The sequence below is a fragment of the Staurois parvus genome, unplaced genomic scaffold, assembly GCF_062004578.1.
Source record: "Staurois parvus isolate SC_StPar_1 unplaced genomic scaffold, SC_StPar_1.0 ptg001192l, whole genome shotgun sequence".
Classification (NCBI taxonomy): Eukaryota; Metazoa; Chordata; class Amphibia; order Anura; family Ranidae; genus Staurois; species Staurois parvus.
The window spans coordinates 2,142,023-2,167,788 of record NW_028318988.1 but is presented as its reverse complement, the minus strand read 5'-3'; the positions used below and the strand labels follow the sequence as shown (position 1 = coordinate 2,167,788).

The 25,766-nt window shown below is 44.7% G+C and overlaps 1 protein-coding gene across 2 annotated transcripts in view; it reads left to right on the top strand.

Moving 5' to 3' along the window:
• Nucleotides 1-25,766, top strand: part of PGM2L1 (phosphoglucomutase 2 like 1) — a 102,935-nt gene that overhangs the window by 20,928 nt on the left and 56,241 nt on the right. For both annotated transcript variants that reach the window (XR_016307911.1, XM_089659832.1), the window contains exon 2: nt 8,816-8,983. Coding sequence is in view for 1 of the 2 variants with exons in the window: in XM_089659832.1 (XP_089515958.1) it covers nt 8,816-8,983 (168 nt within the window). In the remaining variant the exon portion in view is untranslated. The remainder of the gene's footprint in view (nt 1-8,815; nt 8,984-25,766) is intronic.

Sequence of the window (25,766 nt, the reverse complement as noted above, 5' to 3'; positions counted from 1 at the left end):
CCACAGCACATGGATTACACCACAAACAATGTTTTGTCAGAGCTCCCGAAAATCATTCCCAGCAGTGTCAGTGTTCCGGGTGATGAGAATGGAGTCTGTACTCACATCCTTGTCTCTATAAGTGCAGTGCGATGCGGTCCATTGCCTTGCACCGTACTTTGGTCAGTAGAAATGAATAAAATGTCACTTTGTATGACATTTCAATAAAGTTAATTTTAAAAAGGTAAACAATGCACTGGGCAATGATCAGTGCATCGGCACCACTGTCCTCCTACTGCAAGGGTGCTCAACCTTTTGAAGAGCGAGGGCCACTTAATTTATAAGTTCACTTTTCATAGGATGTCGCACCCATATTCAGGGTATAACATGTTACGAAGGCACCGGCCCCCACTCCCCCGCTTTGACAGCTAGCGGGGGATCATCTCCCCCCTTAACAAAAAAAAAAAAAACGTGGCTGTGCCCAACTCATCACTCATTCACTGTGTTCTGTGAATGAGAAACTACAAGTCCCGACGGCCATAGTGGCTGTAGTTCTCAATAACCTACCATGGCACTTTGGAGCGCAGTGGTAGTTCATTGAGTCTTCCTGTCAGTATATCTGCTTGCCCATAAATCCTATACGAGCAAGCAGATACACTGACAGGTCTGCAGGAGACCTGTATGGCACTGGTGCAATGCTTTACAGGCTCCTGCAACAAAAAAATAATAAATGCACATTTTTTTTTCCTGCAAAAAAAGTGCATTTATTTATTTTTTGTATAAAGGTGAACTTATCCTTTCAGTGATTTGGTAACCAGTTGTGGGCCACAATGAAATGGCTCAGAATTTAATTTTTTTTTATTTTGAATAGCATAATGAATATTTTCCTCCCTGCGGCCGCTGAATGCCGGTGCGGTCTCCCTGCGGTTGCAGGAGGAAAATGGAGAGGATTGGTACCTGTATATGCTGCCCCAACCATCCCTCTTGTCTAAATGTAAAACAGAGGATGTGACAGGGAGGCTGCACGGGTCCCCTGGAGTATGGGGCGGGGTCACCTGATGCTACACCATTGGTTGGGGAGGTATGGTTAAAAACACTCAATTACCACCCCCTTCCAAACCACAAATGTAAATGAGTCCTTATTGTCCTTATTTGAATTTACGAGCTTTATCAACAATTGTATATGGAATAGAATTCAATAAATTTACAAGCAGTTTTGTCATTCGTAGCAATGGAAACATTTTGATTATACATGATTCTTCTTTTATAGAATTAAAGGCCCGCTATAATAATAATAATGTATTCTGGTAAGTGTATGCGGCTAAACTGTAGGAGCATAAAAAATGTCGGTCTAGGACTAGGGTGACAACGCTTCAGTGATTTTTGTGCAGAATGTACAGTGTTGTCACCATATTACAGGAAGTGGAAGAATAACAGGCCAACAACAGGTGCATTTATTATTTTTTGTAGAAAGGAGAACTTATCCTTTCAGTGATTTGGTAACCAGTTGTGGGCCACAATGAAATGAAATGGCTCAGAATTTTGAATTTTTTATTTTGAATAGCATAATGAATGTTTTCCTCCTGCAGCTGCTGAATGCCGGTGGGTGGGAGAGGAGGAGAAGCTGTCTTTTCAGCGGTTGCAGGAGGAAAATGGAGAGGATTGGTTCCTGTATATGCTGCCCCCACTGTCCTTCCTGTCTAAGTGTAAAACAGAAGGTGTGACAGGGAGGCCGCATGGGCCCCCTGGAGTATGGGGTGGGGTCACCTGATGCTACACCAGTGGTTAGGGAGGTGAGGTAAATACACTCAACTACCACCCCCCCACCCAACCAAACCACAAATGTAAACGAGCCCTTATTGCCCTGAGCCCCTTATAATGCTGCTTTCACACTAATCTGCTGTGGTTTACCCGCACTGCTTGTGCACCTTCAGCTTTCCTGCGGGTTGGCTGAGCTTTGCCATAGACTTCTATTATATCTTGCGGGTGTGGTGCACTTTCTGCACAGGATATAATAGAAGTGCTCTTCCCGGGTTTGAGGTCAGAGGGCTCTGGGTGAGCACCCCTGTCCTACTGCATACCTGCAGCTACTGGTGTAAATGGGACCCAAGGGTTGAAGGGATCTTTGTTGGATGACATCATTACTGTATGTGAGAGACAACGAGGAGCCTGCAGTGGTCATGTCTGGGATTTTTATCCTGCATGATAAACAGGATCCCCACACCATCAGATCACCATCAGGCGTGTTTCTCGGGGGTCCGATCTTTCCGTCATTACAGGTCACATGGAAGGACTGTAGATTGCTGAGTACAGGAGACGCTCAATCACTTCCTGTTTTTCCTGCACTTCCTCTTTGTGGCCTCTTTACAAAGGATGAGAATTGCTGATTCACTGTTTTCTTTTTTTTTTTCCCACAAAAAATATTGTTTTTGACATTTCGGTTATGATTCTGCCGAGGGCAATTCTCTGCTCCGTTTCTCTATATTATCGCCTCTCCTGGAGGTTTTCTGCCATTTTATGATCTGCAGTCACAACATAGACCTGCATTGTAGAACATCAGCATGGTAATACTCGTGCAAACAATCGTTCTATTCCACAATCCAATATGTGTTCATTCCAACGGTCTCCTTTGTTGTTAGTGCTGCCAGTCTGCTGAAATCGCACCTGAAATCGTGCTGAAATAGCAGATAAATCGTTTGATTTTAAATTTCAGCAGTGTGACCAATGACTGGGCCAGTATACCCCATAAAATGCAGTCCAAATCCATTCCAAATGTGTTTCTGCATTTGTTTTCGTCTTTTTGTTGCATTTTTAAATGCTTTTTTGTTGTGTTGTGTGCATTCCAGATGCTTTTTTCTTTTCTTTTTTTTTTCCACTGTACTGGGGTCCAGTGCATTTCTGATGCAGTTTTAATGCATTTTAACAGTACAGGAAAAATGCAACATGTTCTACTTTTTTTTTTTTTTTTTGGAACTGGAACGCCCCATTCCCTCCTAGATTGTAAGCTCCGAGGATCAGGGCCCTCCTTTCCTTCTTGTATTGAACTGTATTATTGCTGTATTGTCTCCCGTTATATTGTAAAGCGCTGAGCAAACTTGGCGCTATATAAATCCTGAATAATAATAATAACTGACCGCACTGGTGTGAACTATGCCATTGGAAACCATATAACCTACTTTCCATGTGTTTTTGATGCAGAAAAAAAAAACCCACACCCGACTGCATGTGGTGTGAACCAACCCTTAAAGCCAAACTAAACCCTTTGATGTAATGGTTTCCCAAAACAGAAAGCATGATGTGAACTAGAAAAGCTACAATTTCTGGGGAAATTGTGTGAAGTGCTCTTGCCTCCACCAGTAGTCTACAACTGTCACTCTACTGCCTGCTCACATACCTAGGTTCCTATGGCAACTCACTACAGCAAAGGCAGAGAAGAGCGGTTAAAAACAAACTGCTCCAACTTGCTCACTTCACTGGCGGTTTCCATCTTCAAACGGTTGTAGTTTAAAAATTATAAATTGTACACCAAAGAGCTTTATATTGTGAGAATCACAAGACCCAGACCTACATTTTGATGCATAGTATGTCTCTGAAATATTAAAAATGAAGGCACAGTCACAGTTTAGAAATTGCCCTTCAAATTTGAAGTGGCTAGAGTGCAGTTTTTAATGAATGTCAATGGGCGGCGTGAGATGCAAACAAATGGTCATATTGTGAAAACTATCAGGACTATGGCTTAGCCGTGGACATTGTTAGTGGCAGCAGGGATAGCTGAACGTTTTGATGTAAGATTTCTGTAGGTGGGCTTGAAAATGAGGGAGTGATGGCAGTTTAGATATCATGTCCTGATTTGTCAGCTCCCACTCTAGTTTTGAACATTCTGCCATTCATTCCTATGGGACCAATTTCACCACAAAAAAACGCGATCTTTTGTGAACCATTCGGCGAAACGTTCCACAAAGTAATAGCACACCAATCAGGAACAATCCGCACGTTTCGGTATATTACTGTCCATGTAGTGTAAGAACTGTGGGAGGAGTTAAGGTGGTAAATGTGTCTATAATAATATATGTGAGATAACAGTAAGTGGTCTTGCCATGCAGGAACACTTAATAATAATTGTCACAGTTGCTTGTGCTCTCAACCAAACTGTCAAGCCATCAAATGGCTTGTATCATAACTGACCACATGTACAGAATCGAGGCAACTGTAGATTCTGTGGATGTAAAGGATAGGATGATTTAGTTGCGTCATTACTAGGTCTATCTGCTTCTCTATGCAATGCAGCAGATTGTGGCTGGTGGGAAGGGCCAGCAGGGTCCTGAAAACATCACAGCACCCTGCCTTAGTACTCCTCTCAGGAATCCTCAGCCCTGATACAAGCAGTGGGCTGACTCTTGGGAAGAATTATGCAAATTATCAGTGATGAGTTGATGTCAGTCTGGAGGAGTGAGCATTCCTAGGCAGGCTGTATTTGACTGCAGACCACCCTAGGTAATGCCCACATGTGAGATTGAAAGAACTGAAATCCAATGAATGGAAGGGGCGGGCCAGGGACAGTCAGGCTGGGGAGGAAATGGCTAGATGATGCTGGACGTCCTCCAGCCAGGAAATGTGTCAGGCTTCATCTGACTTCCTGTAGCTTCTCATGCACATTGTGAGAAGCTCACAGTGTGCAGTGAAATCAGAGTAAGCCATTGCAGTCCAGGAGAGGAGCTGGTATAACTGTGCAAGACTGGAGGGGAGACCGGGAGGTCAGATTTAATTGTCTGTGATTGTTATTAGGGGGACCATTGCTGTTTTCAGCCTGGCCTCAGAAAAGGAAAGGATCAGACATGTGTAGGTCAGAGGTGATTGGGATTGGTTGTTCCATTTCCTCTCTGGGGTCATAGGTCTCCTGGCAGCCTCTCTCTGTGTACAGAAGTGACTAATGTTGGTGTCAGCTGATAAGATCACACAGAGAGAACTTCTGACAGTCTATGATTGCTGTATAATCGGACATAGACCTCTGATGATGACCGGACAGAGACCTCTGATGATGACCGGACAGGGACCTCTGATGATGACCGGACAGGGACCTCTGATGATGACCGGACAGGGACCTCTGATGATGACCGGACAGGGACCTCTGATGATGACCGGACAGGGACCTCTGATGATGACCGGACAGGGACCTCTGATGATGACCGGACAGGGACCTCTGATGATGACCGGACAGGGACCTCTGATGACCGGCTCACGGATTTAAATCAAGAAAAATAAAACGTATCGTGTAGATCAAGGTGGGACCTTGCTTGTCAGACCCAGGCACACGTTTCAGCCCTGAAATGAATAAAAATCACTCATTTTCCTTTCCTACCACAGAGCTGGAAAATATCACTGACATTAAAGTTCAGATAAAGATGGATATACACAGACCGAAGTTCAGCCAGTTCAGCAGGGACTAGAACCATTGTGATCAATGAGAGGCCGCCTCTCTTCAGCAGGAGTCAGACGTTTGAAAACTTGGTCTATCACAGTGGGGCAGCACAGTGGCTGAATGATTAGCACTTCCACCTGGCAGTACTAGGATCGCTGGTTCGAATCCCAACCATGACACCACCTGCCTGGAGTTTGCATGTTCTCCCTGTGCCTGCCTGGGTTTCGTTCGGGTACTCCAGTTTCCTCCCACACTCCAAAGACATGCTGGGAGGTTAATTGTCTCCTGTCTAAATTGTCCCTAGTATGTGTATGTATGAATGTGAGTTAGGGACCTTAGATTGTACGCCCCTTGAGGGTTAGGGACTGATGTGAATGTACAATATATATGTAAAGCGCTGTGTAAATTGATGGCACTATATAAGTACCTGAAATAAATCAATATCAGCGGCTGCAGCTGCTGCTGCTCAGTGTATTGTGAGAGCCGCTGTCAGATAACGGTGTCCCAGCTGGGGGATTCCTCCAGCCACGTAAACAAAGCAGAATCTGAATGGTGGAACCTGTCAGGTTGTTTTTTTTTTCTTCTGCCTTTGAAAAAAAGTTTTATGGATACTTTACATTTATTACTGCCATGAAGATCCTGTGTGAAGTCATATAACTGTATGAGCCTTGTCTCCTATGCATGCTTTGCAATGCCTGACACTAGAACAGTATGAGAACCCGGACTGTGTGTGCTATTTATTATTATACAGTATTTATAAAGCGCCAACAGTTCGCTCAGCGCTGTACATTACAAAGGGGGACAGAACATGTGACAGAACAATACCAATACAATGCGATACACGAGGGGTTCAAGGGCTTTGCTCCTTGGAGCTTACAATCTAGGAGGGAGGGGATGGTGGCACAGGAGGAGATAGCTGTGGGGGATGGAGTGGTAGGAAGAGTGGAGGAGGTCAGCAAGTTAGCAGGGGTTGGGGTAGGCTTCCCTGAAGAGACGGGTTTTCAGGGTGCGCCTAAAGGAGAGGAGAGTAGGTGATAATCTGATGGGTTGGGGCAGGGAGTTCCAGAGGATGGGTGACACCCTGGAGAAGTCCTGGAGGCGGGCATGGGAGGAGGAGACCAGGGAACTAGAGAGAAGGAGGTCTTGTGAGGAGCGGAGTGTGCGTGTTGGGCGGTACTTGGATATTAGGTCAGTGATGTAGTTCGGGGCAGTATGGTGGATGGCTTTGTACGTCAGTGTTAGGACTTTGAATTTGATCTGTTACGCAATCGGAAGCCAGTGGAGGGATTGGCAGAGGGGGGTGGCGGAGATGGAGCCGTTGGAAAGGTGAATGAGTCTGGCAGCCGTATTCAGGATAGACTGAAGCGGGGATAGCCAGCGGAAGGATAGATTGGAGTCAAGAATGACACCTAGTACTCTGGCCTGCGGGGTGGGCCTGATGGTGGCATTGTTGGACGTGATGGAGAAGTCAATGGGGGGTGGTGTCCAGGCTGGGGGGAAGACTAGGAGCTCGGTTTTGGAGAGGTTCAGTTTAAGGAAGTGGAGCGACATCCAGTCTGATATGTCCATGTCTTTAACCCCTCGCCTACAGGGCACTTATACCCCCTTCCTGCCCAGGCCAATTTTCAGCTTTCAGCATTGTTGCACTTTGAGTGACAATTGCGCGGTCATGCAACATTGTACACATATGACACTTTTTTTTTTTCACACAGAGCTTTCTTTTGGTGATATTTAATCGTTGCTGGTTGTTTTATTTTTTGCGCTATAAACAAAAACAGAGCAAAAAATAAAAAACATTTTTTTCTTTGTTTCTATTCTAAAATTGGGCAAACAGGTAATTTTTCTCCATCACTGATGTGCGTTCATGAGGCTACACTTATAGACGGCACTGATGGGCATTGATGAGGTGGCATGGATAGGGGGCATTGATGGGCAATGATAGGCAGCACTGACAGGCGGCACTGCTGGATGGCACTTCTGGATGGCACTTCTGGGCTGCAATACTGGGCACTTGTGGGCAGGACTGCTGGGCTACACTGATGAATGGCACTTCTGGGCTGCACTACTGGGCAGTTGTGGGCGGTACTGCTGGGCAGTTGTGGGCAGCCCTGGTGGGTGGCACTGTTGGGCACCGATCAGGGCACTGATCATCGGTGCCAATCCTTCCTCTGACAACTGCTGGTTCTCGGCAGTACTTTCCTCACGCTGTGACATAGTTTGTAACATAGACCCGACTAATGCAGCTAAACTGTGCTGTGCATTTTATATGTTCATTATCAATGTTCATTGTCGGAGCAATTGTTGGTTGTCTCCAGACTCCAACTATTTTAACTAAGTCCCACTTTTGCAGTCAAATACAGTGGCTAAATGGTTAGCACTTCCACCTGGCAGTACTAGGGTCACTGGTTCGAATCCCAACCACAGCACCACCTGCCCGGAGTTTGCATGTTCTCCCTCTCCCTGTGCCTGTGTGGGTTTCGTTCGGGTACTCCGGTTTCCTCCCACACTCCAAAGACATGCTGGGAGGTTAATTGGCTCCTGTCTAAATTGTCCCTAGTATGTGTATGTATGAATGTGAGTTAGGGACCTTAGATTGTACGCCCCTTGAGGGTTAGGGACTGATGTGAATGTACAATATATATGTAAAGTGTTGCGTACATTGACAGCGCTATATAAGTACCTGAAATAAATAAATACAAGAAAACCCCACTATGCGTTTGTGCTCTAATTCACACAACATACGTATAAATAATAATAATTAAACAAATAAACAATTACGTTTTTACAGCGGCTGTTTTTGGCTTTTGACATTTTTTTTTTTTTTTTTCTACAGCCAGTAAACCCCCCAGCATGTTATCCTATGTGTCCATACACACATAGACTGGAATCAACGTTTTTTGGCTGGGACCTTTTTTAGCTGTAAAAAAAAAAACAGGACTAGTGTGTTTCTAGAGACGTTTTTCTAGCTGGAAAAACGCTCTAACGCAGTAAAATGCCGTAAACCGTCGTTTTTGACTTTTTTTGATCAAAAAATTTTTTTTTTAGTAAAAAAAAGCGGCAAAAATGCTAAAAAAAAGCTGAAAAACTCATCTTTTTAATGTGACTTTACACAGATATCGTTACCAGCGTTATCAAAACGCCCCGTGTGCATGGAGTCTTCCATTGTTAGATGTCTCTTAGGATAGGGTGTTATGGCAGAGTGCAAGCATTTCTGAACAAGTTCAGGGGGAGTCGGTCTAAATAGGAATGCTAAGGACAGGATAAGCCCCCCATAGGATAACATAGGATGAGGAAGGCCCACTTCTAAATCTTTAAGGTGGAAGAAAAGCCTGCGGGGAGTGAGAGAATTAGACCTTTAATAAGTATACAGTTTGTGTATTTACACCTTTTTTTTTTTTTTCCTTTTTTTTGTGACAGAACCCTAAAACCAGAGCGCAGATTGAGAGCCTCCTACAGGATGGGAAGACCAAAGAGCTGCGGGACCGGCTGTGCAGCCGCATGTCCTTTGGCACCGCCGGCTTACGCGCCGCCATGGGGGCCGGATTCTCCAGAATCAATGACCTGACTATCGTACAAACCACACAGGTAAGAATCATCACTTCTCACTATTTTAGTGCTCAGTTTCTATAATATAAATATATGCAATTAAGAAAAAGGTTGATGGTCCTATCAAAGTCTGCAGATGTTTAACCTCCCTGGCGGTATTCCTGAGTGTAGCTCGGGGTAAAGTTTCAGCACCACAAGCGGTAACCCCCGAGCTACACTCAGGAATACACTGCAGCGTTGCTCCGGGATCTCTTCTTCACTTACCTTGTCCTGCGCTCCCGCAATGTCCCTCCTGCACTGTCCCCGGCCAATGCCGGCATCTGTCTTCTGGGTTCCGTTCCCTGCGACGTCAAGACAGGACTGGCGGGAAATTAGAAAATTTTAAAAGTAACATTCACTAAATACACTAAAATCACATAGTATTCCATTCCTGTATCAAACCATTTCACATACATTTTGTCCCGAGTGCTTTGTCCGGCGCCCTGCCTGCACTTTTTTTGTTCTTTCTGCCTGGAAACTGAGAAACGTCCATGGCGTCCAAAAAGCGTCCCTTTAGGTCAAAAGCGGTTTTAGACCGGCTAGAGAACAGCGATAGTAAATTGGAACCACTTGCAGAATTGAGTGATAACGATTCGTGTGGGAAATTCGTCATCAGACACTGAAACGATTCTGCGACTTTGCTCAGTGAGGTGCGAATGTGGCGCTCTATTTCAAATTTCAGTGTTTTTGGTTTGATTATATTATTGAATTCAATTTTACTATTATATTATTTTTTATGATTATTTATTCAATTATAATTTATGATTTTGTGTTTCAAATTTTATCCTACCCGGGATGTTTACTAGACTCTTGTGTGGACAGATTTCAGTGAGTTATTCCTAAAAATTACAGACCTACAATAAAAAAAATGAATATTTCTAATCAAAAAAATGTGCCACTTTGAGCACAGAAATATGGACATAATCAGACCACTAGGGAGGCTACATAATTGAAAAGACTCCGTCTTTATTTTTTTAAAAACATGTTATACTAACCTCTGTGCAATGGTTTTGTACAGAGCAACCCCGATCCTCTTCTGGGGGTTCCCGGTCAGCACTCCTGGCTCCTGCTGAGTGCCCCCACAGCAAGCTCCTTGTTATGGGGGCACTCATGCATGCTCGCTCCAGAGCTGGCTCAGCTCCATCCTCACTGGTTGTGTGCCCAATGGAGAGAGTAGAGAGAGCCTCCGCTCTCGTGCACATGGCTGGACCGAGATGGGGCTCAAGTATGTATTGGGTGTGGGGGGGAGCTGCATGCACTAGGTTTTGTTACCTTTATGCATAAAACACATGAAGGCAAAAAAAAAACCTTCTGTCTTTACAACCACTTTAATTTGTTTTTATTTTAAACGTCTTACCCACCCAAAACTGAAGATTCTTCTGCTGGCATCTTACGCCACTCCAGGACTCCCTCAGCGAACTCTTCTCTGCTCCTGGCTCTGTCCTTTGTTCAAGTTGTCATGAAGCCAAGTCCAGTCCCAGTGTTTTCCTGCTTTTCTTTATTGCATCATCAGCAAATCAGTGGAAGAATTTAGGTTTTGGGGGAGAGAGGGTGATAGAGATTCCATATTGTCTGTGAATATTGCTGGAAGGTCTGCCCAGGGTTTGTGTTTTGTTGGGTTTACCAGGTAATAATTCCTTGCTGATATTCAGCACCCTGGAGAGCTCATATTGGGGACAGGCAATCGGTGATCATATTGGGGACAGGCAATCGGTGATCATATTGGGGACAGGCAATCGGTGATCATATTGGGGACAGGCAATCGGTGATCATATTGAGGACAGGCAATCGGTGATCATATTGGGGACAGGCAATCGGTGATCATATTGGGGACAGGCAATCGGTGATCATATTGGGGACAGGCAATCGGTGATCATATTGGGGACAGGCAATCGGTGATCATATTGGGGACAGGCAATCGGTGATCATATTGGGGACAGACAATCGGTGATCGGCGTGCAGTCCATTTTGTATACTCATACATTGATTACCTAAAGTGTATCAAAACCCTAATGACGGACTCCTCTTATGTACTTCCTACAGACAGTGTCCGCTAATTCAGTGTTGCCCCTTCTTTAAAAGTGCAAAAATGAACCCACGTGCAGGGGATGGGGGAACAGTTAGGCAACCTTTCCTTACCTTCCGTAGTGCAGGGAGTGACATCATCTGGCTGGCCCACAAGATCCCGGGAATGATGAGTAACTTCAGCCTGGGTTCACACTGATGCGGTGCAGAATTTGCAGCGGTTTCTGTGTGAATTCCGCACCGCATCACAATCGCACCCCGTTCACGTGAACCGCTGCGGGTGCGTATGTTAAGTTAACACCCCAAAATCGGTCCGCAAAACGCTGTGCGATGTGCAGAATCGGATCGCATAGGTGTGAATCCGATTCTAGTGCGCACCAAAAAAAGGGTACTGCACCTTTGTGATGCGGTGCGATTTGAGCCATACAAAATGTATGGCTCAAATCACACCACGCAGAATTCACATGTGATTTGCACAGAAGTGCGGTTCCGGTGTGCCCGGTGCATGCGATTACCGCACAAGTGTGAACCCAGGCTAAATTCCGCTAGAAGATGTTGCCGCACAGTGCAGGGTCCATCAGCTTGTGAGATTCAATATTATTCAATCCCTTTTTTTTTTTTTTTCTTTTATCACTTTCATTTATTGTTTTAGGGAGGCGGAGGGGCAGCTTGAATAAGCAGACTTGTCACTGTTGATCTTGTAAGATCTCTTGCAGGTTGATCACTTCATGAGCTCTCCACTTGAGCTGTCTGATATCAGTTACATTGTTCTCAGCTCTCTCTGGGAACTAGAATACAGAAGAAGGGGGATGTTATTATTATTATTATACAGGATTTATATAGCGCCAACAGTTTGCTCAGCACTTTACAATATAACGGGAGACAATACAGCAACAATACAGTTCGGTACAAAAGGGTTAGGAGGGCCCTGATCCTTGGAGCTTACAATCTAGGAGGGAGGGGCTAGTGGTACAAAAGGTAGTAACTGTGGGGGATGGACTGGTAGGAGATAGAAGATTCCATTGTTAGCTGAGGGCAGGATAGGCTTCCCTGAAGAGATAGGTTTTCAGAGATCGCCTAAAAGTCAGCAGAGTAGGCGATAGTCTGATAAATTGTGGTAGAGAGTTCCAGAGGATGGGGGAAGCTCTGGAGAAGTCCTAGAGACGAGCATGGGAGGAGGAGACAAGGGAGCAAGAGAGCAGGAGGTCATGCGAGGAGCGGAGAGTACGGTTTTGGTGATATTTGGAGACAAGATTGGTGATGTAATTTGGGGCAGAGTTATAAATGGCTTTATACACTATTGTTAGTGTTTTTTGGGATTTTTTTTAATTTTTTTTTTTAATTTTTGGTCAAAAAAAGTCCAAAAACGCTGGTTTGGCACGGATTTACCGTGTTTTTCAGTGTTCAAGCATTTTTACAGCTAAAAAAACTCCTCTAGAAGCCCACTAGTCCTGGGTTTTTGTTTCAGCCAAAAAACGTCCCTGCCAAAAAACATTGATTACAGCCTATGTGCGCATGGAGACATAGGATAACATGCTGGGGAGTTTACTGGCTGTAGAAAAAACGTCAAAAGCCATCAGACTGTCACCTATTCTCCTCACCTTTTAGGCGCACCCTGAAAACCCTCCTAGATTGTAAGCTCCAAGGAGCAGGGCCCTCGAACCCCTCGTGTATTGAATCGTATTGTTACTGTACTGTCTCGTGTATTGTCTCCCACCATAATGTACAGCACTGAGCAAACTGTTGGCGCTATATAAATCCTGTATAATAATAATAAAAAGCCAAAAACAGCCACTGTAAAAATGTCTAGTGTGCATGAGGACTAACAAGGACATCTTATGCAGCCGCCCGAATTAAGGACTGGTAAGCTACAATATACTACATTTTCATTGTTGAGCTTAAATACACTTTAACCACTCGCCCTCCTGAGGATTTACCCCCCCTCATGACCAGGCCATTTTTTGCATTTACGTCCTTTTTTTTTTCCCACGAATTGAGCTTTGTTTCGGTGGTAATTGATTGCCTCTGCATTTTTTAATTTTTTGCACTATAAGCAAAAAAAAATGTGAGTTTTGAGAAAAAAAAAATAATATTTTGGACTTTTTGCTATTAAACATGTCCAGTAAAAAAATTTAAAAAATCAAATTTCGTCATAAATTTAGGCCAGAATGTATTCTGCTTCGTGTCTTTGCTAAAAAAAAAATCCCAATACGTGTAAATTAATTGGTTTATGTGAAAGTTATAGCGTTTACAAATGGCGGTGTAGATAATGGGCTTTTTTTTATTTCTACTAGTAATGACGGCGATTTTTGCGGGACTGCGGCGGACATTTTGACACTGGGGGGGAACTAACTTGGTGTCACTGACATATACAGTGATCAATGCTAAAAAAAAAAGGCACTAACACTGTACTAATGGCACTGGGCAGAAGGGGTTAATGTGAGGGCCGATCAAAAGGCTAACAGTGTGCTATGTGTGTTTTACTAGGGGGCAGGAGGTGTTCTTCACTGTAAGAACACTGATCAGGGTGGCTGTACTGTGCACAGCCATCCTGAGCAGTGTGCTTGAGCTGACAGGGAGGAAGATTGTTTGTAAACGAAACAAGATGCGGAGATGCTCGGTAATCACCAAGCGGCGGGGGGGGGGGGGGTTAGCGGCCGGGACCCGGTGATTGACATCCGTGAATGACAGCGCAGGTGACCCCTACTCACAAAAGCAAAAACGCATATATATATACGTGATTTTGTGCACAGGTGCCGCCCTGTTGCAGTATATCTGCTATAGGGTGGTCCTTTAAGCGGTTAAAGCAGAAGTGAACATAATTGTAGAAAGCTGCAAGCAGGCAGCTCATTATTGGAGGAAAGATATGCTATGTTTCTTCTGCAATAATACACACTTACCTGCCCTCTTGCGGTTTTCCACTGATTGTACAATGAGCTACGCATGCGCAGCTCAGCATGCTTTCATGCCACACTCTGGCTGTGCCGGAATGACTGAGTCCTGTGTGCCAGTGTGGGATGACGTTATCCTTCACTGTCCAACCAAGGCCGAAAGCTTGGCACCCGGACATCAGATGACGGCAACCAGTGAGGGATGGAAACGCCGCATTGCTGGAAGGTGGAGATGAGAATAGTTCTGTTTTAAGGCCCAGAGTGCATTTCTTTAGTAAATATCAGTGACAATTACAAGAGAAACCACATTTTGCTAGTGAGGATCAAAGTGTCACTAAATCCAATACACATAAACCCCCCCCCATACCTTCATGTTTGCTCATCTGGATTCCTTGGAATAACAGTAGTGCAGAGCACCATAGAGAACAATTGATTTTTCACATTTGAGCTTTTTGGAGCTTCAAGCTACAAAACGCTCAAGTGTGAATGAGTACTGTATAGCAAACTGTGTGCTACGGGGGCACTGGCATGGGCCCTGATCCTGTGCCAAGCAGCTTGCATCTATTAACACACACAGTGTGGCTCAGTCCCACTCCCCACTCCTTCGTCACTGGATTTGATTGACAGCAGTAGCCAATGGCTTGCGCTGCTCTCACTGACTCCAGTGAGAGGGGGGGAGAGAGCAGAGCCACTGATTTCAGTCGCAGCACCGGATTGACATCAGGCTTTTTTTTTTTTTTTACCTTAAAGCGGAGTTCCACTCACTCTGTAAAATAATAAAAGTCAGCAGCTACAAAAACTGTAGCTGCTGACATTTAAAAAAACAGCCACTAAACTGTCCCGCGATCCCGCTTTGCCCCGCCACAGCCAAATTCACCGGCCGTCCTATATTCCAGGAGGCCGGCATTTTCAGTTTGGGCACCCAGCTGTGATAACTTGCGGCTTCACAGCCGGGTGCCCATTGCGCATGAGCGAGTAGCGCTGCGCTTCATGAATGGCCCCGTCTTTTTCTGTGACCTGTCACGTGTCCCACAAGACTACAGGGAGGAAGGGTAGGAAGGCAACGTCTGCTTCCGATCGCCTTGGGAGTGGGTACCTGTCATTTCAAATTCAGGTACCCCCCCCCCCCCCCCGTGCTCTTCAAAGGTGCTAATCCTTAATGGGGAGTAGGGGACCAATCTTTAAAGCGGAACTTCACTTTAATACAGAGAATACATTAAGGTAAACCTCATTTAGCCTTTACAACCACTACTTTAGGCTGAGGAGATGAGTCCCCTGGATGTGGATAGAAGGGTAAAATTGCATAGCGGAGAAGAACAGATAGAAGAACTACAGAGAGAAGATGGTAAAAAGAGGAGGAGGAGGTGGGAAAGGAGGTGTTATCCTGGAGAGATGATGCCATGATGAAGGACTCAGGTTCTGCAATTGTTGTTCAGACCATGTGCTAGTGTGAATGGGCCCCATTACGTTGTAGTGTCAGTGACTGATTGAAATGCCCCCTGTAGGTAGTGTTCAATATGGCGTCTCCATGCTTTCAGAAATGTGTGTAGTACATCAGTTTGAGCAGCTGAGAACTTTTTCAAAGATCGTTGCCTGGGGCTCGTTATTTGTAATGTGAAGATTGGAGATTCCAAGATTGTGCTGTGACCCGCTTAGCAGCTGTAAAGATCAAGAACTGACATGGTTGGGAAAGTACAAACACTGCAGGTTGTGTTTTGGTGCAGAATTGGGGTGTGGAGGGTATGACAGCAGGCAGTATGTGTAAGGAAGGAGTACAGAGAGTATAAATACATCTATTGCCCCATCTAATCAGTCTCTGTGTGTGTGGGAGATACCGATTCAGGAATATGACACATTGATTAGATAAACTCAGCTGGATGATTGTTCTCCTGCAGAATATATGACAACAGGCAGTGTATGTAGGAGAGGAGTGTGTAGAGTATGAAAATGGACAGTATCTACAAGAGATAAGTGTGGTGGGTATGACAATGGGCAGTATGTATAGGAGAGGAGTGTGGAGGGTATGACAATGGGCAGTATGTACAGGAGAGGAATGTAAAGGGTATGACAGTGGGCAGTATATACAAGAGAGGAATGTAAAACGTATGACAGTGGGCAGTATATACAAGAGATAAGTGTGGAGGGTATGACAGTAGGCAATATGTACAGGAGAGGAGTGTGGAGGGTATGACAGTGAGCAGTATGTACAGGAGAGGAGTGTGGAGGGTATGACAGTGGGCAGTATGTACAGGAGAGGAGTGTGGAGGGTATTACAGTGGACAGTATGTACAGGAGAGGAGTGTGGAGGGTATGATGGGTGGCTATATGTACAGGAGAGGAGTGTGCAGGATATGACAGTGGGCAGTATGTACAGGAGAGGAGTGTGGAGGGTATTACAGTGGACAGTATGTACAGGAGAGGAGTGTGGAGGGTATGATGGGTGGCTATATGTACAGGAGAGGAGTGTGGAGGATATGACAGAGGGCAGTATGTACAGGAGAGGGGTGTGGAGGATATGACAGAGGGCAGTATGTACAGGAGAGGGGTGTGGAGGGTATGACAGTGGGCAGTATGTACAGGAGAGGAGTGCGGGAGGGTATGACAGTGGGCAGTATGTACAGGAGAGTAGTGTAGAGGGTATGACAGTGGGCAGTATGTACAGGAGAGGAGTTTGGAGGGTATGACAGTGCGCAGTATGTACAGGAGAGGGGTGTGGAGGGTATGACAGTGGGCAGTATGTACAGGAGAGGAGTGTGGAGGGTATGACAGTGGGCAGTATGTACAGGAGAGGAGTGTGAAGGGTATGACAGTGGGCAGTATGTACAGGAGAGGGGTGTGGAGGGTATGACAGTGGGCAGTATGTACAGGAGAGGAGTGTGGAGGGTATGACAGTGGGCAGTATGTACAGGAGAGGAGTGTGGAGGGTATGACAGTGGGCAGTATGTACAGGAGAGGAGTGTGGAGGGTATGACAGTGGGCAGTATGTACAGGAGAGGAGTGTGGAGGGTATGACAGTGGGCAGTATGTGCAGGAGAGGAGTGTGGAGGGTATGACAGTGGGCAGTATGTACAGGAGAGGAGTGTGGAGGGTATGACAGTGGGCAGTATGTACAGGAGAGGAGTGTGAAGGGTATGACAGTGGGCAGTATGTACAGGAGAGGGGTGTGAAGGGTATGACAGTGAGCAGTATGTACAGGAGAGGGGTGTGGAGGGTATGACAGTGGGCAGTATGTACAGGAGAGGAGTGTGGAGGGTATGACAGTGGGCAGTATGTACAGGAGAGGAGTGTGAAGGGTATGACAGTGGGCAGTATGTACAGGAGAGGGGTGTGAAGGGTATGACAGTGAGCAGTATGTACAGGAGAGGGGTGTGGAGGGTATGACAGTGGGCAGTATGTGCAGGAGAGGAGTGTGGAGGGTATGACAGTGGGCAGTATGTACAGGAGAGGAGTGTGGAGGGTATGACAGTGGGCAGTATGTACAGGAGAGGGGTGTGGAGGGTATGACAGTGGGCAGTATGTGCAGGAGAGGAGTGTGGAGGGTATGACAGTGGGCAGTATGTACAGGAGAGGAGTGTGGAGGGTATAACAGCGGGCAGTATGTACAGGGGAGGAGTGTGGAGGGTATGACCCCCCCCATGAGCTGTGCCTGTGAAGGGTTAATGAAAACAGGTTCTTGGTTTAGTTATTTGTGTAAATACAGCGGAGTCACCTCAGAGCTGATTCATGGTGCAGATTGAAGCCCAGGTTTCATAGTTAGTTGATACAGTGGTTGTTCTGCGGTTCAGGACAGGTTTACATCAGGTTCAGGACAGGTTTAGATCAGGTTCAGGTCAGGATTTTATCCTCTTTACAACTGATAGCATGTGCGGTTTAAAAATGATTCCCATAGAAGTCAATGGCCTGTAATTGGCACCTGAATCTGACCACACTGCTCAGAAATCGTACAGGACTCTTTTTCAATCCGCACTGAATCTGTACTGCCAGTGGACCGGACATATGTGAACAGGCACCATAGGAAGCAATGTTATTTCACATGTTATGCAGATTGGATGTGGTTTGAACCGCACCTAATCCACATATTCACTCATTGGCCGCTTTATTACACCTTACTAGTACCAGGTTGGACCCATCTTTGCCTTCAGAACTGCCTTCATTCTTGGTGGCATAGATTCAACAAGGTGTTGGAAACATTCCTCAGAGATTTTGGTCCATATTGACATGATAGCATCACACAGTTGCTGCAGATTTGTCGGCTGCACATCCATGATCTGTTGATACAAGGCAGGAGGGATCCATGCTTTCATGTTGTTTACACCAAATATAACCCAACCATCTGAATGTCCCAGCTGAAATTGAGACTCATCAGACCAGGCAACGTTTTACCAACCTTCTATTGTCCAATGTTGGTGATCCTGTGTGGATTGTGGCCTCTGTTTCCTGTTCTTAGCTGACAGGAATGGCACCCGGCCTTTGTCTTCTGCTGCTGTAGCCCATCTGCTTCAAGTTTGGACTTTGTGCATTCAGAGATAGTGTTTTGCATATCTTGGTTGTAACAAGTTATTGGAGTTACTGTTGCCTTTCTATCATCTCAAACCAGTCTGCCCATTCTCCTCTGACTGTAGTAGAGAACAAAAGAAAAGAGCGCACAAACCTTGCAAGTTTGTGCGCTCTTTTCTTTTGTCTCTACTACAGGCAATATCGAGCTTCCCCAGCTTCGTGTTAGAGCTGCATAACCTTTGATCAGTGTTGGATGAACAATATCATTTTACTAGATTGGCCCCCTTCTGATCTGAGTCCTTGAGCGCAGGAGGTGGTGGATGTGTGTTGACTGGTCCATTCTCCTCTGACATCAGCAAGGCATTTTCATCCACACAACTGCCACTCACGGGATATTTTCTCTTTTTTGGACCATTCTCTGTAACCCCTAGAGATGGTTGTGCATGAAAATCCCAGCAGATCAGCAGTTTTTGAAATACTCAGACCACCCTGTCTGGCACCAACAACCATGCCACGTTCAAAGTCACTTAAACCCCCTTTCTTCCCCATTTTGATGCTCGATTTGAACTTCAGCAAGTCGTCTTCAGCACATCTAGATGCCTAAATGCATTGAGTTGCTGCCGTGTGATTGGCCGATTAGCAATTTGTGTTACCAAGCTATTGAACAGGTGGACCTAATAAAGAGGTCTGTGAGTGTATGAGAACCATTTTCTGCTGCTGATGACGTGCCTGCAACAGGAGAGGAGAGCAAGCTGTATTATTCTGCCATTCTAGATTATCACACAGGAAGCGATCTCCATAACATCGACATTTAGTAGTTCACTAATATTATTCATGTTTATTGCCCCATCTAATCGGCCTCCGTGTGTGCAGGAGGTCCTGGTTCAGGAATAGGACACTCTCATTAGATACTCGGCTGGAAGATTTTTCTCCTGTTCTGGGATCCTATTTAACCCCCCGTGGCGGTATTCCCAAGTGTAGCTCGGAGTAAAGTTTCAGCACCACAAGCGGTAACCCCGAGCTACACTCAGGAATACACTGCAGCGTTGCTCCGGGATCTCTTCTTCACTCACCTTGTCCTGCGCTCCCGCGATGTCCCCCCTGTATTGTCCTCCGGCGGATGCTGGCATCTGTCTTCCGGGTTCTGTTCCCTGCAAGCGTCGGAACGTACGGGGGACGGAACTGGCGGGAAATTAAAAAATGTGAAAAAGTGACATTCACTAAATACACTAAAATCACATAGTACTCCATTCCTGTATCAAACCATTTCACATACATTTTGTCCCGAGTGCTTTGTCCTGCGCCCTGCCTGCATTTTTACTGTTCTTTCTGCCTGAAAACTGAGAAACGTCCATGGCGTCCAAAAAGCGTCCCTTTAGGTCAAAATCGGTTTTAGACCGGCTAGAGAACAGCGATAGTAAATCAGAACCACTTGGAGAATTAAGTGATAATGATTCGTGGGGGAAATTCGTCATCAGACACTGAAAACGATTCTGCGACTTTGCTCAGCGATGTGCGAACTTGGTGCTCTATTTCAAATTTTAGTGTTTTTGGTTTGATTATATTATTGAATTAAATGTATTATTATTATATTATTATTTATGATTTATCAAATTATAATTTTATGTTTTCGTGTTTCAAATGTTATCATACCCGGGATGTTTACTAGACTCTTGTTCGGACAGATTTCAGTGAGTTATTCCTAAATATTACAGGCCTACAATAAAAAATACACATTTCCATGCAAAAAAATGTTCTGCTTTGAGCACAGAAATACGGACATAATCAGACCGCTAGGGGGGTTAAAGAAGAAGAATTCCGAGCATGGTGTATGTTTACATAGTTATGGTTGAACTGGATAAACTTTTGTCTTTTTTCAGCCAGACTAATTATGTAACTATGCTCCAGCTTGCAGAATGGCCTGCCTGATGCATTCTGAACACAGGAGGTAGCTCACTGGGCACAAGTGCCTTTCAGAGAATTTGGAATATTTTCTCATTGACTGCAAAGCATTCTCTGATTGGACAAGGTAGAGAGCGTGACAGCACCACCCCGCCTCTCCAGCTTGGCCAATCAGAGCATGCTTTGCATTCATTCAGAAAATGCTAGGTATTCTCTGAATGGTGCCTGTGCCCAGTGACTGACCTCCCATGTTGTGAATGTATCACGCAGCATGGGGCCTGGAAGCAAGTGGGGATCAGTGGAGAAGCACTGTAGTAGCGGTGTCTACTACAGTCATTTCCAGCTTCCAGGGGATGCCACAGGTATATACAAAGCTTTGGTCCAAGCTGGACCAGTGTGACCATGCCTGGAATTCTTCTGTCAGTGACAAAGGGCATGGAAGAATACACAGTGCTGATGAAGGCGTTGACACTGTAATATCCCTCCTATGGCCTTACACAGGGCCATGTCAGAGGAATGATCTTGTCAGCAACGTGCCAGTGACAGGATGACTAACCTTCTCCAGTGTTTAGAAGCGGTCAGCCTATTTCTCTGCTAAAGTGGTGGTGAAAGTGACACACAAATCCTAATATATAGTATACCAAAGCAGACCATTTTAAATAACTCATAAAATCAATATAGAGTGACTAAAGGGTACACATAAACAGAGTTCTGTCACACTAAATTACCCTAAAAAAAGGGTCTCAATTAAACCAATATCCGATTAAAAAACCAGATTATGCAAAATAATAATATAGAAATAATATAGAATCTTCCACCAAAGTGACAAAATAATGTGAAAACGTTCATTTCAGTGATGTGATATCTCTTTAAGGCAACTTGATCTACCATCAGTGTGATTCTGCAGTGATTATCACCCCATTGAATTCAACACTCGCCAGAAGCTGGTGAATAACCAGCAGTGGAAACTCAGTATTATTATTATTATACAGTATTTATATAGCGCCAAAAAGTTTGCTCAGCGCTGTACAGAGTAGTGGGGGACAGAACATGAGACAATACAGTAACAATACAATATATGAGGGGATCGAGGGCCCTGCTCTTTCGAGCTTACAATCTAGGAGGGAGGGGATAGTGGTACAGGAGGAAGTGGCTGTGGGGGATGGAGTGATAGGAGGAGTGGAGGAGATCGGCTGTTAGGTGAGAGTGTGGTAGGCTTCCCTGAAGAGATGGGTTTTCAGGGTGTGCCTAAAGGTGAGAAGGGTAGGTCTGATGGATTGGGGTAGTGATTTCCAGCAGAAAATCAACCTCCTTAACCCCTTCCCGCCGCCACCTCCCGGCCCTTTAAGAGTTTTCAGAAGCCGGGAGGGGTGGGGTTAGGGATCATGTGACCGCCGTGACGCATCATCACGGTGGTCACATGATCGGGAAAGGTCCCGATCAAAAGATCAGACTGGGAGCTTTCCGTGAGTACCGGACATGTGTGCTGGGACTCAGCACATATGTTTTTTGTTAACTGCACGCAAATGTGCAGCCGCTCGGCGTCTAGGCCCAGACTCTGGGAGGCCGCACATTTATGTGCTGCCGGCTTGAAGAGGTTAACCACTTCCATCCGGCCTATGTACATAAACGGCCGGACGGGAGCAGTGCAGGAGCGGGTTGCTGTTCATAAACAGCGCCCTCATTTACAGCCTGGCAGCGCGCAGCACCGCGATCTGGTGCCCGCTGTGTCCAGAGGACACAGTGGAACACCGATCGCTGTATAGGATCTCTGTGTGGGGTCTCGATCATGTGATCAGTGATCACATGAATAGTAGTAAGCAAGATGTAAATTCCTGACATTGCTTACTATGTGTGAAATCTGAATGATCACAGAGATCACATAGTACAGGGCTATTCACAACAGCCTTGTACCATGTGACAAGCTGTGACCAATCACAGCTCACACAGTATTTCTCAATAGCTGCAAGAATGCAGCCAGAGAGAAGGAGAAATGATTGCTTTTACAGCCTTTGTGGGTGTAAAAGCAATCCGTGTAAAAAAAAAAAAAAAATCTTAATCACCCCCCACAAGTAGTACAGTGTCACCATGGTGACACTTACTGCTAGGGTGACAGTATGTTAATAAAAAAAAAATATAAAAAAGAGATTTGAAAAATTATAATTTTTGGTTATAAACTAAGTTGGGTTATTTTTTTTTTTTTTTACTAAAAAGATAAGTGAATACATTTTGGCCAAGATTTAGGAAGAATGATTATTTGCAAAATTTTATAAGAAAAACACTTTTTTTTTCAACATTTTTAGACTTTCATTTATATAGCAAAAGCAATAAAAATCCCAGTGGTGAATAAATACCACCAAAATAAAGTTTTATCTGTCTCAAAAAAATGCTAAAAAATTCATGTGGGTACAGTGTTGCATGACCGCGCAATTGTCATTCAAAGTGCGACAGTGCTGAAAGTTGGCCTGGACAGGAAGGGGGGGAAAGTGTCTGGACTTAGTAGTTAGGAAGTAGTTAAAGTACATCTAAACCTGAGAACAGAAGCTGTTCCCCTCATGTTACCCCGGGAAGGGGGGGGGGGGGGGGCGCCGTTGTGTTTTGTGCTCAGTAGTAGCTTTTCCTTGACATGCCTCCTCCAAGGAGGATTTTGTTTACATTCCATAAATTGTAGAATGGTGACATGAGCAGGCCCCGCCCGCCGCGTGCAGCCTGCGTGTAGCGGAGATGAGCACAGCGTGAGCCCGGCATGTTTGGGTCATGTAAATACCAGTCCTGTGTGTGAGAATTCTGCGCTGGGAACCGGTTACTGGTGGTTCAGACAAACTTTTATTGAAGCTTCTCATAGCACATAAAACCAGAAACGGACTGCAACCTGTCCAGCCAGGGAGACCTAAAGTGGACCGGTGATTGCATTCACCATGGACAGACGTCTGTGTTACCCAATGGCATTCAAAATTAGTAGAACTAAATTCTCATCGTAAATAAAATGAAACGGCTTACTCTTGAGCTTGATTTTTTAACCACTTCAATACCGGATAATTTTACCCCCTTCCTGCCCAGGCCAGTTTTCAGCTTTCAGCGCTGTCACACTTCACAAATGTGCGATCGTGTAATACAGTACCCATATGAGATTTTTATCTTTTTTTTTTTTCACACAAATCAAGCTTTCTCTGGTGGTATTTAACCCCTTCACTCCTAAGGGTAAAACAAATCTTAATGCCTAAGCACAATTTTGCAACGTTGACATGTGTCAGTAAAACAGTACATATCATCACAACGACTTTGTATTTCCAGGTGAATTATACTGCGCTTTTTTTCAGGACAAATTGGGCTTTCATTTGGTGGTAAATTATAATGGATATCTTCTGATTTTTTTTTTTTTTATTATCAAAGGAAAATTGGCCCAAAATAGTAAAAAAAAAAAAAAAGCATTTTTTTTATTTAGCTGTGTGTTTCTTGCAGGGTGGATTTAATTTAAATCAAACTGATTTAAATCACGATTTAAATCACTAGTCAGTAAGGCTTGATTTAAATCCTAGTTTTCTACATAAAGACTAATTCTTGCTGGTATAACTTTAATATGAAGTAGATGAAGATTTTTAGAATAACAATTTTTCATATTAGTCTTTTAAGTGTAGATTATGTGGTCTGTAGGAAAGTGATACAAACTTGGACAGTATAAATATCCCCCAATGACCCCTTTTTGGAAAGTAGACAGCCCAAGGTATTTTGTAAGAAGCATGGCAAGTTTTTTTTTTTTTTTTTTTTTTCCTTTTGGTGTGTTGGTGAGCAAGGACTTGGGCTGGTGAAAGTATGTTTAAAAAAAAAATCTAATTTTTTATTTTTTTTTGCATACTGTGACCAGAGCAATGCAGTGTTCCCATACTAACACTCTACTACTCTGGATTTTACTACTACTACTACTACTACTCTGGATTTTACTACTACTCTGAATGACTGCTTATAGCAGAGAAAAAAAAATCTAATGTGTATTGTTGTGATTAGCCACAGCTAATCATATGGTACAGAAGGCTTGTGATTGGCCTTGTCTGTACCATGTGATCACTGTGACCAAGCACAGCTAGCAACACAATTGTACACAATGAATGGCATAAATCGAAGTCATTCATCATTTACAATTGTCATGGAATCTGCTGTGATTAGTTACAGCAATCACATGGTACAATTAGGGGGCCTGTCCACTGATCAGTCATCCACTGTGTCCAGTGTACATAGCGGGTGACAGATCACGCCAGAGCTCAGCCGGCTGGATCCATGCAAGGCATGTTCCAGGGAAGATGTCATTTGATTTCCTCCCAAAACAATAGGGCTGTCGCCCATCCATCATTTTACAATGGCCCGGGCAGGAAGCAGTTAAATGTAATTTCCTGGTGAATATTGAACCCTCTCCAATCCATTATGTACATTTTTTGATATCCTACCTTGTGACACAAGATATACTCCCCTAAGTCTGCCATCTGGGTCTCTTGCCAATGCCACTTCTGGGTGCAAGGGTAGCTGATCCAGTGCTGCAGGGGTGCCTGCGCCAGACAGTCCCTGACAGTCCCCTCGTGGTGACATCACTGCTACACACTCTTCCTGAGAGGACCCTGCCACTAGACAGCCAATAGGAAAAGTTGACCTCAGGCAAGCAGTGATGTATGTACCTGAAGAAGGAATGAAGTATTGTTGTCTCCGTGCTACCCATTGATAGTGCAACTGATTAACACAAAAAGGAGAAAAACAAAAACTAGAATCATAAAAACTGATTGCAGGCAGCACTGACATGTGATCCCGCACCAGTGATAATATTCCTTGAAAAGTGCATCTCTATATAATCAAAAGAAACGCACTACTTACATGCGTTAATGTGCAAATCCAACGTCAGTCCAATATGACCTAATAGTGTGGAGTGGAATATGAATTCATGTGGAAACATGTTAATGCTTGTCATTTGTTTGCACCAGAAGAAGCACCCTGCCTCTTGTAAACAGGGGAGGAGGGGTGTCTCAATTTTTTATTTTTTTTTTTGGGGGGGGGGGGCTTCTTAGTTCTTCAGTTTTTTTTTTTTCCCCACTAACCTTTATCCTTTGTAATACAGGCGGCAAAAAGTCATATAAACTCTTTGTGACAGGTTCTCTTTAATGAGACATCAGGGGTCTTTTAGATCCCTGATATCTCAACCTGTCTTCCTTTTGAAGGTAACGTTGTACAGATTAGCCAGGGAAAGTGACATCAGGACCCAGAAGTGATGTTACACATGTCGCTTTCAGCTTCTTCGCAGCTAGGGGAGATCAGCAAACGCATGTTCATTGGTCTTCCTCCCCTCCACCTGGCGACACTCGACACGCGAGTCCTGGGCCGATTGGTGGGACAACAGTGTCTGGGAATTATGGCAGGGGAGTTTTGTGAGATACAGTTCTGAGTGGGGGGGGTCACACAAAACGATCAGGCGGCTGCACAGCCAC